Below are 15,667 nucleotides of genomic sequence, written 5' to 3' on the forward strand. Positions count from 1 at the left end.
TGGCCAAGACCAAAGAGCTCTCCAAGGATGTCAGAGACAAGATTGTAGACCTACACAAGGCTGGAATGGGCTACAAGACCATTTCCAAGTAGCTTGGTGAGAAGGTGACAACAGTTGGTGCGATTATTCGCAAATGGAAGAAACACAAAATAACTGTCAATCTCCCTCGGCCTGGGGCTCCATGCAAGATCTCACCTCGTGGAGTTGCAATGATCATGAGAACGGTGAGGAATCAGCCCAGAAATACACAGGAGGATCTTCTCAATGATCTCAAGGCAGCTGGGACCATAGTCACCAAGAAAACAATTGGTAACAAACTACGCCGTGAAGGACTGAAATCCTGCAGCGCCCACAAGGTCCCCCTGCTCAAGTAAGCACATATACATGCCCATCTGAAGTTTACCAGTGAACATCTGAATGATTCAGAGGACAACTGGGTGAAAGTGTTGTGGTCAGATGAGACCAAAACGGAGCTCTTTGGCATCAACTCAACTCGCCATGTTTGGAGGAGGAGGAGGAATGCTGCCTATGACCCCAAGAACACCATCCCCACCGTCAAACATGGAGGTGGAAACATTATGCTTTGGGGGTGTTTTTCTGCTAAGGGGACAGGACAACTTCACCGCATCAAAGGGACAATGGACGGGGCCATGTACCGTCAAATCTTGGGTGAGAACCTCCTTCCCTCAGCCAGGGCATTGAAAATGGGTCGTGGATGGGTATTCCAGCATGACAATGACCCAAAACACACGGCCAAGGCAACAAAGGAGTGGCTCAAGAAGAAGCACATTAAGGTCCTGGAGATGCCTCGCCAGTCTCCGGACCTTAATCCCATAGAAAATCTGTGGAGGGAGCTGAAAGTTCGAGTTGCCAAACGTTAGCCTCGAAACCTTAATGACTTGGAGAAGATCTGCAAAGAGGAGTGGGACAAAATCCCTCCTGAGATGTGTGCAAACCTGGTGGCCAACTACAAGAAACGTCTGACCTCTGTAATTGCCAACAAGGGTTTTGCCACAAAGTACTAAGTCATGTTTTGCAGAGGGATCAAATACTTATTTCCCTCATTAAAATGCAAATCAATTTATAACATTTTTGACATGCGTTTTTCTGGATTTTGTTGTTGTTATTCTGTCTCTCACTGTTCAAATAAACCTTCCATTAAAATTATAGACTGATAATTTCTTTGTCAGTGGGCAAACGTACAAAATCAGAAGGGGATCAAATACTTTTTTCCCTCACTGTATGAGACCTTTTTTCCAGTGTCAAAATTATTAAAAAATAAGAAGAGGCTTTACCCTCCCTGGCAATAAAACCGGTGATGTTAATTTGGTCAAATACTAAATAGATACCTATTAAAAGGCATCAGTTCTGCATTAACCACGCATAATTGTATAAAAACATGCATACCAACATGCTCTGATCATATACGCATTGTCTTTAAAATTCATTGGCCTACACCAGAGACAGCCTTTTTTATGGACTTGTCGCACCGGTATTAGACCGGAGAACGCCGAGAGGCGAACAGTACGAAGGCAACGCAAGTTTAAAGCATTAATAGCTCGGGGTTGAGCAGTTACATCTATGGAACGGATAACATTTTTAAAAAATCCCTAAAAGTGAGCAGTGTTCGCGCAGTCGAGATATTGGTCCGGCCACGGGAATGTGGAATTTCCACCTCCAATGAAGTTCATGTGACCTGTTTGCTGGGTTGAGCACAGAGCCGATGCTCTCCCAGTGGCGCAATGGTCAGCGACGCACTGAACTGTCAAGCGATCCAGAGGTGGCCGGTTCGATTCCCTCTCCCGGAGCGGGAGTTGGAACAGCGGTGCGAGTTTCTTAAATCCCCTCCCCCCCCTTCCCACTGCCTCATTCCACCCAGCAGTATAGATGGGCAGAGCGCGGTTAGTCGATCGGCAAGAGGCGTTTGGTGGGGGTAAAGTGTGGGTACGCCCCCACCGCTGCCAAGGAAAAGTAGGCCAAATACCCTCCGCAGCGGTTGTCCATAGCTCCCTCTAGCGGGGGGCCCTTCCGCCAGCAGCGGCGTTAGCGGGGCAGTAGCGGGGGGCTGCACCAACTCGACCTTGAAATTTGCGTCCGTCTCATTTCAGTTGCTTTATTTGCTTGCTATTAAAAATTCGCAACTTCGAAACATATTTCGAATGCTGGCTCATGCGCTCGGCGCTCGTGAATTCAGCGGTGAAGAATGCGAGGCACGCAGCGCTCACGGCGGCGCTGACGGGCGGCGATGGTAAAGTTGTTGCTGGTTTCGTTTTCAAAACCAAAAAAAATCGCAAAGTTACACGAGCGGGGAAAGGGGAGGGGGGGCTGTGGTCAGCAGGGGCTCTTCAAAAGCACGATAACGTGACCGTCTACGCAGGCTCACAGCGTGTCAATGTGATCGAAGATGAAGACGAAATATGCCCCCCTCACCCCGTGTGGCATTAACAGGGTGTTGGGGCGAGTGCTGTTAGGGAGCACCTATGAACAGTGGGTAAGCTACATTAAGCGGGGTGGGTGGCCAGGGGTCACGCCCGGCCGGCCTTGTCTCCGCAATGCTGATTTTTTTTTGCACACCGCACCGGGGGCTCATTTAAGGCCGAGCATACCTAGGAGAGGCCCAAGACCGGTTCAGATATTCGTCACCGATGTTGACCGTGAGTGGCAATCGAAGTCGGGTGGCCGGGTTTGTAGTGCAGCGTGCTAATCACTGAGCTAGCGCTCCCCACAATGTGATAATAAACTACATACTCCAAAAGACAAAACCAGCATTGAGCCATTGCTTTACATCTCCTGCTTACGGCCCTGCAAAGCCATCCGTGGAAATTCCTAGTTCCTATGACGGGGGCGAGGACCACCACCGCTTATTTTCCCACCAGGTGCTACCTATTTTATCAACCGCAGAGAGATGACGGGGCGAGTGAGCACCCCAGCCAGGGTGTGAACTCGCAACCGCTGAGCCACTCGGGCCGGTAAATGTTTAAGTTAAGTTCATCCGAAAGCAACAACGACAACAACGAATGTACGCAGTGATTCAACAAGTCACACGTCCCTTCGCCCCCCTACGCCAACGAGAATCTCCCGGCCATAGCGCCCGGTTGTGTCACGCAGACACCGCGATCACAACACGCGGCCAGCCCCACGGGGTGGTCACCCATCCACGAACGACGCGGGGGTCAACGGCTCGCTGACCTTCCGAGAATCCGATGGCGACGTGGGCGCGTCTCTCTTCGCCCGTGCGTGCGCATGGCGAGTGGGACGCCTGTGACACACGCAAAAAAAAAACCTTCGAAGCTCATCGGATTCCTCCGGTGTAGATACATCTTCGGATTTTTGAATCCCGAGTTGAATTTGTGGACGCGGATGTCACGGGTCGAAAGCGATACGCGAACTCCCCCCCCCCCCCGAGGACTGCTCCACCTTTAAGGAGCGCCCGATTTCTGCGTGCGTGAAGTTCTCGCGCAGAATGCCGACACGGGGTTAGACAACGCGACGCGGCTTCATGTAACGTCTCACGCGACCGCCAACGCAAAGGCGCTCGCTGTACGGTACCGAGTACATCGAGGCAGCCGGCACTGAAGCGCAATTCTCGGACTGAATTGCGAACTCAAAATGTGTGAAAGGGGATATCGTTGCGCGCGAACTTGAGCAGAGGAATGCATGTCGACGTCGTGAACTGCTGGAGAAAGGAGTTCCAGACTGGGGGGGGCGGGGGGGGGGGGCAAGCAGAGGAGAATGAGCGACATCCCACTGAGTAAAGGTTGACTCTGGGCTTTCATAGAAAGCCTCGACTGTCGAAGTGGAGGGGAGTGGAGTGAGATGAGAGGGGAGAGGTAGGAGAGTGAGTGGAGGGGAGTGGAGTGAGATGAGAGGGGAGAGGTAGGGGAGTGAGTGGAGTAGAGTGGAGTGAGATGAGAGGGTAGGGGTAGGAGAGTGTGTGGAGGGGAGTGGAGTGAGATGAGAGGAGAGAGGTAGCAGAGTGCGTGGAGGGGAGTGGAGTGAGATGAGAGGTAGGAGAGTGCGTAGAGGGGAGTGGAGTGAGATGAGAGGTAGGAGAGTGAGTGGAGTAGAGTGGAGTGAGATGAGAGGGGAGAGGTAGGAGAGTGAGTGGAGGGGAGTGGAGTGAGATGAGAGGGGAGAGGTAGGGGAGTGGGTGGAGGGGAGTGGAGTGAGATGAGAGGGGAGAGGTAGGAGAGTGAGTGGAGGGGAGTGGAGTGAGATGAGAGGGGAGAGGTAGGAGAGTGCGTGGAGTAGAGTGGAGTGAGATGAGAGGGTAGGGGTAGGAGAGTGAGTGGAGTAGAGTGGAGTGAGATGAGAGGGTAGGGGTAGGAGAGTGCGTGGAGTAGAGTGGAGTGAGATGAGAGGGTAGGGGTAGGAGAGTGCGTGGAGTAGAGTGGAGTGAGATGAGAGGGGAGAGGTAGGAGAGTGCGTGGAGTAGAGTGGAGTGAGATGAGAGGGTAGGGGTAGGAGAGTGCGTGGAGTAGAGTGGAGTGAGATGAGAGGGTAGGGGTAGGAGAGTGCGTGGAGTAGAGTGGAGTGAGATGAGAGGGTAGGGGTAGGAGAGTGAGTGGAGTAGAGTGGAGTGAGATGAGAGGGTAGGGGTAGGAGAGTGTGTGGAGTAGAGTGGAGTGAGATGAGAGGGGAGAGGTATGAGAGTGCGTGGAGGGGAGTGGAGTGAGATGAGAGGGGAGAGGTAGGAGAGTGAGTGGAGGGGAGTGGAGTGAGATGAGAGGGGAGAGGTAGGAGAGTGCGTGGAGTAGAGTGGAGTGAGATGAGAGGGGAGAGGCAGGAGAGTGTGTGGAGTAGAGTGGAGTGAGATGAGAGGCAGGAGAGTGCGTGGAGTAGAGTGGAGTGAGATGAGAGGGTAGGGGTAGGAGAGTGTGTGGAGTAGAGTGGAGTGAGATGAGAGGGGAGAGGTATGAGAGTGCGTGGAGGGGAGTGGAGTGAGATGAGAGGGGAGAGGTAGGAGAGTGAGTGGAGGGGAGTGGAGTGAGATGAGAGGGGAGAGGTAGGAGAGTGCGTGGAGTAGAGTGGAGTGAGATGAGAGGGGAGAGGCAGGAGAGTGTGTGGAGTAGAGTGGAGTGAGATGAGAGGCAGGAGAGTGCGTGGAGTAGAGTGGAGTGAGATGAGAGGGTAGGGGTAGGAGAGTGAGTGGAGTAGAGTGGAGTGAGATGAGAGGGTAGGAGAGTGAGTGGAGTAGAGTGGAGTGAGATGAGAGGGTAGGGGTAGGAGAGTGAGTGGAGTAGAGTGGAGTGAGATGAGAGGGTAGGGGTAGGAGAGTGCGTGGAGTAGAGTGGAGTGAGATGAGAGGGTAGGGGTAGGAGAGTGAGTGGAGTAGAGTGGAGTGAGATGAGAGGGTAGGGGTAGGAGAGTGCGTGGAGTAGAGTGAGACGAGCAGGGCGAGGCAGGCAGGGGGGGGCGAGTCCACGGAGGGCACGGGAAGCCGGTGCGGAGCGCGACGTCGATCACGAATGAGATTTGGACGTGGAGCCCGCGGAGCGAAGCGAGGAGCGCCGCGCTCTGCCAGGAACTGCCGCGCGCGACGCCGTCCGATCTCGGTCGCGTTCACTCGGGCCCACGGCTGGGCCGGGCGCTGTCGCCCATGTACAGTCCGCGGTGCGCGCGCGGCCCCATGCGCGGCTTCGCTTCTCGCGTTGCCAGCCCGCGGGCAAAGCGGCAGCAAAATTCTCTTGCGAGGATGCTCAGGCAACAGAGCGGCGATCAGGGTCATCGTCACTGCGCCTCCGTGCGCTGTGCCACATTGGTAACCCGTGGAGGAGCGAGCGCGCGTGCGTGTGTGGTGGGGTTAGTGTGTGTGTGTGGTGGGGTCAGTGTGTGTGGTGGGGTCAGTGTGTGTGTGTTGGGGTCAGCGTGTGTGTGTGTTGGGGTTAGTGTGTGTGTGGTGGGGTTAGTGTGTGTGTGTGGTGGGGTCAGTGTGTGTGTGTTGGGGTCAGTGTGTGTGTGTTGGGGTCAGCGTATGTGGTGAGGTTAGTGTGTGTGGTGGGGTCAGTGTGTGTGTTGGGGTCAGTGTGTGTGTGTGGTGGGGTCAGTGTGTGTGGTGGGGTCAGTGTGTGTGTGTTGGGGTCAGTGTGTGTGTGGTGGGGTCAGTGTGTGTGTGTGGTGAGGTTAGTGTGTGTGGTGGGGTCAGTGTGTGTGTTGGGGTCAGTGTGTGTGTGTGGTGGGGTCAGTGTGTGTGTGTGTGGTGGGGTTAATGTGTGTGTGGTGGGGTCAGTGTGTGTGTTGGGGTCAGTGTGTGTGTGTGGTGGGGTCAGTGTGTGTGTGTGTGGTTGGGTTAGTGTGTGTGTGGTGGGGTCAGTGTGTGTGTTGGGGTCAGTGTGTGTGTGTGGTGGGGTTAGTGTGTGTGTGTGGTGGGGTTAGTGTGTGTGGTGGGGTCAATGTGTGTGTGTGTGGTGGGGTTAGTGTGTGTGTGTGTGTGTTGGGGTCAGTGTGTGTGTGTGTGTTGGGGTCAGTGTGTGTGTGTGTGTGGTGGGGTCAGCGTGTGTGGTGGGGTCAGCGTGTGTGTGTGTGGTGGGGTTAGTGTGTGTGTGTGTTGGGGTCAGTGTGTGTGTGTGTGGTGGGGTCAGCGTTTGTGTGTGTTGGGGTCAGTGTGTGTGTGTGTGTGTTGGGGTCAGTGTGTGTGTGTTGGGGTCAGTGTGTGTGGTGGGGTTAGTGTGCGTGTGTGTTGGAGTCAGTGTGTGTGTGTGTTGGGGTCAGTGTGTGTGTGTGTTGGAGTCACTGTATGTGTGTGTGTTGGGGTCAGCGTGTGTGTGTGTGTTGCGGTCAGTGTGTGTGTGTGTGGTGGGGTTAGTGTGTGTGTGTGTGTGGTGGGGTTAGTGTGTGTGTGTGTGTTGTAGTCAGTGTGTGTGTGTTGGGGTCAGCGTTTGTGTGTGTGTTGGGGTCAGTGTGTGTGTGTGTGGTGGGGTTAGTGTGTGTGTGTGTTGGGGTCAGTGTGTGTGTGTGTTGGGGTCACTGTATGTGTTTGTGTTGGGGTCAGCGTGTGTGTGTGTTGGGGTCACTGTATGTGTGTGTAGGGGTCACTGTATGTGTGTTGGGGTCAGCGTGTGTGTGTGTTGGGGTTAGCGTGTGTGTGTGTTGGGGTCACTGTATGTGTGTGTTGGGGTCACTGTATGTGTGTGTAGGGGTCACTGTATGTGTGTTGGGGTCAGCATGTGTGTGTGTTGGGGTCAGCGTGTGTGTGTGTGTTGGGGTCAGCGTGTGTGTGTTGGGGTCAGCGTGTGTGTGTGTTGGGGTCAGCGTGTGTGTTGGGGTCAGCGTGTGTGTGTGTTGGGGTCACTGTATGCGTGTGTTGGGGTCAGCGTGTGTGTGTTCAATTACCGTGTATGTTGTGTACACGGTACTGGCCACCCACCCCCCCTCGTGTGCTACTTGCTAGCAGCACTTGTCCCAACCGTCTGTTAAGGGTCTTTTTATTTGTTTCTGTACCACATTAAGTACATTGCATGCGAACAAAGTAATACTGTGTATAGATCTTGACACGTAGTTTTTTCGCAGCTGTTATCATGATTCATGGCTGGGTTTAGGCCACGCGGTGATCTGACCGCACTTGTGTCGTGAAGACCCTCCACCACGCAGACGGCGCTTATCTATGGTTAATACAACCGCAGTATTAACCAGGGCGACCTGCCTGTATCGAACCGCAAAAAAGGCCGTGTTGCCGCCGCAAATACCGTGGTGTAAATGTGCGTATGCTATGGCACAACCACTAACTTTCATATGCAAGTATGGACATATGCATGACTGATATGCAGCACATAACCCGACACGAACACAAGCACTGCCCACGTGTTGTATTCGTGAAAGGTTTCCATTTAAATTCGTATCAAGGTGTATGGATGTTTGTGCTCATTGTGGGGAGCGGTTCATGCAGTGGTTAACGCACCACGCTACGAGCCTGGCCAACACCATTGACGGTTATCTGAACCTGTCTTTGGCCTCCCCTAGGTCGACTCAGACATAAATGATGCTCTGAAGAACCATTTCCCGAAACGTCGCCGATTATATACTGTTATTCTTTTCAGGTCGCGGTGTAGTTTTAAAAAAAATGTAGTTTTAAGGTATAACCTCACCGTTAAACTCACTGTGTTGTGTGTCTGTACTGTAACGGTGTAACCGATATAGTACACAAACTCAGGGTTATGAGAGTTTGCACACACGTCTCTCTCGTCTCTCTCTCTCGTCTCTCTCTCTCGTCTCTTTCTCGTGTCTCTCGTCTCTCTCTCTCTCTCGTGTCTCTCTCTCTCGTCTCTCTCGTGTCTCTCTCGTGTGTCTCTCTCTCGTCTCTCTCTCTCGTCTCTCTCTCTCTCGTGTCTCTCTCTCTCTCGTCTCTCTCGTGTCTCTCTCGTGTGTCTCTCTCTCTCTCGTCTCTCTCTCTCTCTCGTCTCTCTCTCTCTCGTCTCTCTCTTTTTTACGATCAGAAGAAACAAGAAGATGCTCGGTGTAGTCGGCACTTTGCTCCGTTCATAATTTCGTTTTTTTGTTTTTTTAATGCTTTGCTATATGTAACCCCCCCCCCCCTTTAAATGAAAGACCCACATTTTTTTCTTTTTTCTTTCCCCTTCCTCTCTCTCTACCCCCCTCTCTGTCCCCCCCTCTCTCTCTACCCCCCTCTCTGCCTCTCCTCTCTCTCTACCCCCCTCCGCCCCCCCTCTCTCTCTGCCCCCTCTCTTCCTACTCCATTTGACTCTCTCTTGTTCTCTCTTTTTTCTTTATAACTACGACAAGTGCTGCATCCGCACGCAGCCCTTCCCACAGTCAAACGGCCTCCGACGGGTAGCTTAGATCTGCATGCAGAGCTCTCTACCGTCATCTGCCACCGAGCACACGGCCTCCTCCAGCGCCCACTGCTCCTTGGAGGCCGGCACGGCGTGGGTCAGCCGCGAGTGGCGGAACTCCAGCCCACTCACCCTGGCTCCGACCAGAGCGCGGAAGATGCCCAGGCTGCTGGCCGGACGTTGCCCCTCCAGGGCCACCTTCCTCGCCCTGTACACGGCGAGCTTGGCGTAGCCGAAGAGCACGTTGACCAGCCCCTGAAGATGTTGGGGTCCGTCGCCCTTCGGGTATCTCTCTCTCGTCTCTCTCTCTCTCTCGACTCTCTCCTCTCTCTCGTGTCTCTCTCTGGATTTGTAACATTTATTTTAATTTGTGTTGCTGGTGACTTTGTGTATTTCATATCGAAATCGCCTCCAGTGCTTTTGCTGCTGGCGGGAATAAAAGTTGTTTAAAAGTCAAAGTCTCTCGTCTCTCTCTCGTCTCTGTCTCTCTCTCGTGCCTCTCTAAAATGGAGAGACCATTTCCCTCCCCTCATTGCGGCCGCCCCTCAGTGGAAACAAATGCACAAGGTCTCCCGTAGCCAAACGCTGCGGTGACATTCAGTGGAGGTTGACACACTGCACGTTGCCATCGGCCGTGTGGCTCAGCCGAATCTCGCCAGGGGTCACAGACTTGTGCATTTCCTGCGGTGCCAGGGAGGATCTGCCCCACCAGCACTTACACTGCCAGCGGCTCAAACCAATGTTCCGCCTTTTGGGGGACATCTTCAGGAAACTGGGAGTACCCTTCTACAACAGCAGCTTCATATATGGGGTGGTGCCTTACCTGGCTAACAAACGCCATGACCTCGCCAACTTCGCCTGTGCTCAGGCGAAGATGGCGGTGTACAGAACGAGAAAAAAGATGCTGGAAGGTGACACTGACGGCTGCTCTGTGCTTCCAGTGTTCAGAGGCCTGCTTAAGGCGCGGCTCCGGCTGGAGCACGCATACAGTGAGGGAAAAAAGTATTTGATCCCCTGCTGATTTTGTACGTTTGCCCACTGACAAAGAAATGATCAGTCTATAATTTTAATGGTAGGTTTATTTGAACAGTGAGAGGCAGAATAACAACAACAACAACAAAACGCATGCAAATTTTTTTTATAAATTGATTTGCATTTTATTGAGGGAAATAAGTATTTGACGCCCTCTCAATCATAAAGATTTCTGGCTCCCAGGTGTCTTTTATACAGGTAACGAGCTGAGATTAGGAGCACACTCTTAAAGGGAGTGCTCCTAATCTCAGCTTGTTACCTGAATAAAAGACACCTGTCCACAGAAGCAATCAATCAGATTCCAAACTCTCCACCATGGTCAAGACCAAAGAGCTCTCCAAGGATGTCAGGGACAAGATTGTAGACCTACACAAGGCTGGAATGGGCTACAAGACCATTGCCAAGCAGCTTGGTGAGAAGGAGACAACAGTTGGTGCGATTATTCGCAAATAGAAGAAACACAAAATAACTGTCAATCTCCCTCGGCCTGGGGCTCCATGCAAGATGAGACCAAAATGGAGCTCTTTGGCATCAAATCAACTCGCCGTGTTTGGAGGAGGAGGAATGCTGCCTATGACCCCAAGAACACCATCCCCACCGTCAAACATGGAGGTGGAAACATTATGCTTTGGGGGTGTTTTTCTGCTAAGGGGACAGGATAACTTCACCGCATCAAAGGGACGATGGACGGAGCCATGTATCGTCAAATCTTGGGTGAGAACCTCCTTCCCTCAGCCAGGGCATTGAAAATGTGTCGTGGATGGTTATTCCAGCATGACAATGACCCAAAACAAGGGAGTGGCTCAAGAAGAAGCACATTAAGGTCCTGGAGTGGCCTAGCCAGTCTCCAGACCTTAATCCCATAGAAAATCTGTGGAGGGAGCTGAAGGTTCGAGTTGCCAAACGTCAGCCTCGAAACCTTAATGACTTGGAGAAGATCTGCAAAGAGGAGTGGGACAAAATCCCTCCTGAGATGTGTGCAAACCTGGTGGCCAACTACAAGAAACGTCTGACCTCTGTGATTGCCAACAAGGGTTTTGCCACCAAGTACTAAGTCATGTTTTGCAGAGGGGTCAAATACGTATTTCCCTCATTAAAATGCAAATACATTTATAACATTTTTGACATGCGTTTTTCTGGATTTTTTTGTTGTTATTCTGTCTCTCACTGTTCAAATAAACCTACCATTAAAATTATAGACTGATCATTTCTTTGTCAGTGGGCAAATGTACAAAATCAGCAGGGGATCAAATACTTTTTTCCCTCACTGTACCACACACATGTCGGTGATGTGCACGTCTTCTTCGAACGCTGGGGAGCCGGAAAAGCCCTCTGTACCAGCGTGGACGGCACCCTCATGTTCACCTTCTGAAGCGCTCGCTCGTCAACGTGGCGTGCGCTAATGACCACCACAACCACCACGTGACTTTTCTTTCGTGTTGTGCGCGGTGCTTTTTAGCGCCACAGCGCGTGGATTTGTAACGTTTATTTTCATTTGTGTTGCTGGTGACTTTGTGTATTTCATATCGAAATCGCCTCCAGTGCTTTTGCTGCTGGCGGCAATAAAAGTTGTTTAAAAGTCAAAAAGTCTCTCGTCTCTCTCTCTCGTCTCTCTTTCTCTCTAGCACCGATGAGGGCCGAGCAAACACTCAGAGAGAGAGAGACGATCTCGCTCTCATCCGCTCAGCTGCTCGCCCAGAAACAGGAGCTCGCAAACACCACAGCGCAACAGCTGATCAGCGCAACAGCTGGTCATCCGCCCTCCCTCCTCCTCCTGTTGTTGTTGTCGTACGGCTAGCTTGATGTCGACGCGAGACTAACAACTCTAATTTCACATTCAGCAGCGTCAAAGCCCAGACACACCGCGTGGGTGAAGAGCGAGCGGAGTGAATGGGATCATCATCGCCGTGATGTCTCCTGCTCCGTAGTTGCAGATCGGCAATTGCGTCGCTAAATAACGTTTCACGGGTCTGTTCGGGATGGCCACAGTCAGCAGTTTATTTTTAACTTGCCATCGACGCGAACCAAAACTCCACTTTCTCACACACACACACAGTCGTACACACACACACACAAAGACAGACTCACTAGTACACTTCAACTCACTTACTCACGACGTCCATACACTAATTCACAGCAAATGCACACTCATATGCAGTACAGATTTCATTCGAACATTAACTCCCAATACTCTATTCACAAAGATGCCCTGTATGGCCGCAACAACGTTCTGTTAGCAAGTTGCACCTAGGAAGGCCGGCACGGCACGCGAGGGGGTGGGTGGTCAGCACTACGCCCCGGCCGTATTTGTCTCCCCCATAGCGATATTTACACACCCCGACATGTACACATTTAAGGCTGAGTCGACCAAGCGGAGACCCAGGAGTCGGTTCAGATACTCGTCACTGGTATTGGCCGTGAGCGGGAATCGACCTTGGCTCGCCGAGTTCGTAGTGCTGTGCGCCAACCACTACACGACCGCTCCCCACTCAATCACGAACACTCCGTGTCCACTCACACTCACACCTTCACCACTCACACTTACACACATCCACCACTCACACTTACACACATCCACCACTCACACATCCACCACTCACCACTTACACACAACCACCACTCACACATTCACTCACATCCACCACTCACCACTCACACATTCACTCACATCCACCACTCACATTCACTCACATCCACCACTCACACATTCGCTCACATCCACCACTCACACACTCACATCCACCACTCACATTCACTCACATCCACCACTCACCACTCACACATTCACTCACATCCACCACTCACACACTCACATTCACTCACATCCACCACTCACACTTACACACATCCACCACTCACACATTCACTCACATCCACCACTCACATTCACTCACATCCACCACTCACACATTCACTCACATCCATCACTCACACACTCACATCCACCACTCACATTCACTCACATCCACCACTCACCCTCACACATTCACTCACATCCACTACTCACACTTACACACATCCACCACTCACACATCCACCACTCACCACTCACACATTCACTCACATCCACCACTCACCCTCACACACTCACTCACATCCACTACTCACACATTCACTCACATCCACCACTCACACATCCACCACTCACCCTCACACACTCACTCACATCCACTACTCACACATTCACTCACATCCACCACTCACACATCCACCACTCACCACTCACACATTCACTCACATCCACCACTCACACTTACACACATCCACCACTCACACATCCACCACTCACCACTCACACATTCACTCACATCCACCACTCACACATCCACCACTCACCCACTCCCACTCACATCCACCACTCACACATCCACCACTCACCCTCACACATTCACTCACATCCACCACTCACACATTCGCTCACATCCACCACTCACACATTCACTCACATCCACCACTCACACATCCACCACTCACCACTCACACATTCACTCACATCCACCACTCACACATCCACCACTCACACATCCACCACTCACCACTCACACGCTCCCACTCACACATTCCCTGGTCACCCTCACACAGCTGACATTGGCACACACAGCTCATTTGCATGTTAAAGGGACAGATCAAGTAAAGTGGCACAAAGCGCGTTACCATGCTGAGGGCTGTCTTCCGCCGCCGTCTTGTTTCTCTTCACCATCTTCTCGCCGACGATTCGTAACTTTTATTCACCGCTAGCGCCCTCGTGAAGACATTGAGAGCGTGGAACTCCACACACGCAACTTCACTCTCACGCGTTCGCTCTCCCTCTCCGTTGCCTCCTATCGCTACCCCCCCCACCACCCTCTTACCCTCTCTCTCCGCCCCACTCTCCCTCCCTCTCTCTCTCACACCGCCAACGTGAGCGTGACGATGCCAGAAGCGTGCGTGCGGACGAACACAAAGCCGCTCTGCTCCCCCTCCACCCAACCCCAAGACCACTCGCGCATCCGCCGTGCTTGTGCGTGGCTGGGTAATGGGCAAGAGGTGGACGCTGCGGTGACGGGATGTTAACTCCCTCGCCTTGTGTACAAGCGGTCGGGGGTTCGATCGCGACCCTGGACGCCCGTTGTGTATTTGGAGTTTGTGTGTTCCCCTCTCGCGCCGTGGAACTTCGGGTTGTTTTGTTTCACATTTTGAAACGCGCGTTTCGGGTACTTGTCTGCTATACGTGTGCACGTGATAAGCCACTGCGTTCAGCTATCACTTGTGGCGGCCAGACCGCTTCTGAAAAAGAGATATATAGCTCAGTGCGCCTTACCTGGTTTAAAAATGAATGGTTTAATTTGTAGAAAGGTGCTTCTTTGGATACTTTTCAGTTTTTTTGGTCATTTGTGTTTTTGTTTTGTTCGGACCTATATCCTCTCCCCCCCCATTCATATCCTTGCATAATTAAGCATTGCGTGGAGGTCCTATGCAAGACATTGAAACCTCATTACATGACATCGGTTTACCACCTTTCCCACGAACGTCCAAACTCGGACACATTGCTCAAGTTAACTCCAGATCGATCGTAAAAAAACTGTGAAATGTACTCTAATCAAGTTCAACAGCACCGACACCTCACCAGTTCTCGGTACAAATCAGATCACGCGTTGACCGTTCCCTGCACTGGCTTCCAGTTTCACATAGAATACCATTTAAAATCATCCTGTTAACTTAACAAAGCAGTAAACCATTTTGCCACAGCCTACATCATTGACATGCTGCACCCATATGGCCCCTCAATCTTTCTAAGATCTTGGGGATTCACATCTTCTCTGCATTCCCAGGTCGAGGTTCTGCTCTATGGTTGACCGAGACATTTTTCCCGTGTAGACTCCAGGCTGTGGAACGCTTTTCCACGAGGTATCAGAGGGATCTCTCTGAGTCTGTGGACATTTTAAATATGCGTCTTGAAACCTGTTTATACACTTCCGCTTGTTAAACGTCTAGTTCATTTAGTAAATGGATTCTTAAAATGGATTTATAATATAATTATTTTCATGCTGCTGCTGTGTCCTGTACAGCGCTTTGAGATCCTTGATGAAAAGCCGCTATAAAAATGGAATTATTATCATTAATTTATGCCACCCAAACATACAGACTCGTGCCCAGGTTAAACGCCGACAGGTGGTCCACCCTGCACTGATAGCAGCACAGTGTCAACACAATTGAGATCATTTTATACGGAGGCTTCCGCGACAAATATCTTGATTCATAACCGCTTTCTTTTGGGTTAGGTCGTGTACAAATATGCGTCGTTGAGCCCTCTATACCATTTGACACAGCGAATTAACAAAGTGTCACGTCAAATCAAACTTGGCCAATTTTTTTGTAGCTTCGGCAGCACCAGCCGTGGTGCTGTCAGTGTTTAAGGGAAATCTCACAAGACGTTCCTCTGGTAATCACATGTAGCATCATCAGGTTGTTAACAGGATCCTCAGATCTCGAGTGATCACAGATTTCGAGTGGTGGTGGTGATGCCGAAGCAGTGATAGATTTGACACGCGTTCATCGACGTGATAACTGTTTATAAATTGCCTGCGTCGGAATGGTGGAACGTTTGTGACGACACACATTTGGGGCCGCATCTATATGTGACGTCATCCTCATCACTTTGAATATGGTCAAGCTAATCCGAATCAAAGCAAAAATTGAATGTGATTGTTATACACACTGGCGGAGCCAGTGGGGGGTGGCACGTGCCCCCCCCCCCTCCCCCCCATGATCCGATCGAAATCCCTAATTTCGTTTGAATCATTGGGGTTTTGTACTAAATCGGCATTTTGCGACCCCCACTGCCACTGTGTCGCATATTATTACGC

At 51.6% G+C, this 15,667-nt stretch overlaps 1 protein-coding gene across 4 annotated transcripts in view; it reads right to left on the reverse strand.

Moving 5' to 3' along the window:
* LOC116953259 (choline transporter-like protein 4) overlaps positions 1–13,664 on the reverse strand; it is a 91,263-nt gene extending 77,599 nt beyond the window's left edge. For 3 of the 4 annotated variants that reach the window (XR_012947166.1, XM_032973311.2, XM_076074746.1), the window contains exons 1-2: positions 13,476–13,488; positions 3,190–3,259 (exon numbers count right to left, since the gene is read on the reverse strand). Coding sequence is in view for 3 of the 4 variants with exons in the window: in XM_032973311.2 (XP_032829202.1) it covers positions 3,190–3,259; positions 13,476–13,478 (73 nt within the window). In the remaining variant the exon portion in view is untranslated. Of the gene's footprint in view, positions 1–3,189; positions 3,260–13,475 lie in introns of all 4 variants that reach the window. The other variant, XM_032973312.2, reaches the window with a different exon arrangement.
* Between the last annotated feature and the right edge of the window lie 2,003 nt (positions 13,665–15,667).

The sequence above is a fragment of the Petromyzon marinus genome, chromosome 50, assembly GCF_048934315.1.
Source record: "Petromyzon marinus isolate PM22_M1 ecotype Great Lakes invasive population chromosome 50, UKy_Petmar_22M1.pri1.0, whole genome shotgun sequence".
Taxonomy (NCBI): domain Eukaryota; kingdom Metazoa; phylum Chordata; class Hyperoartia; order Petromyzontiformes; family Petromyzontidae; genus Petromyzon; species Petromyzon marinus.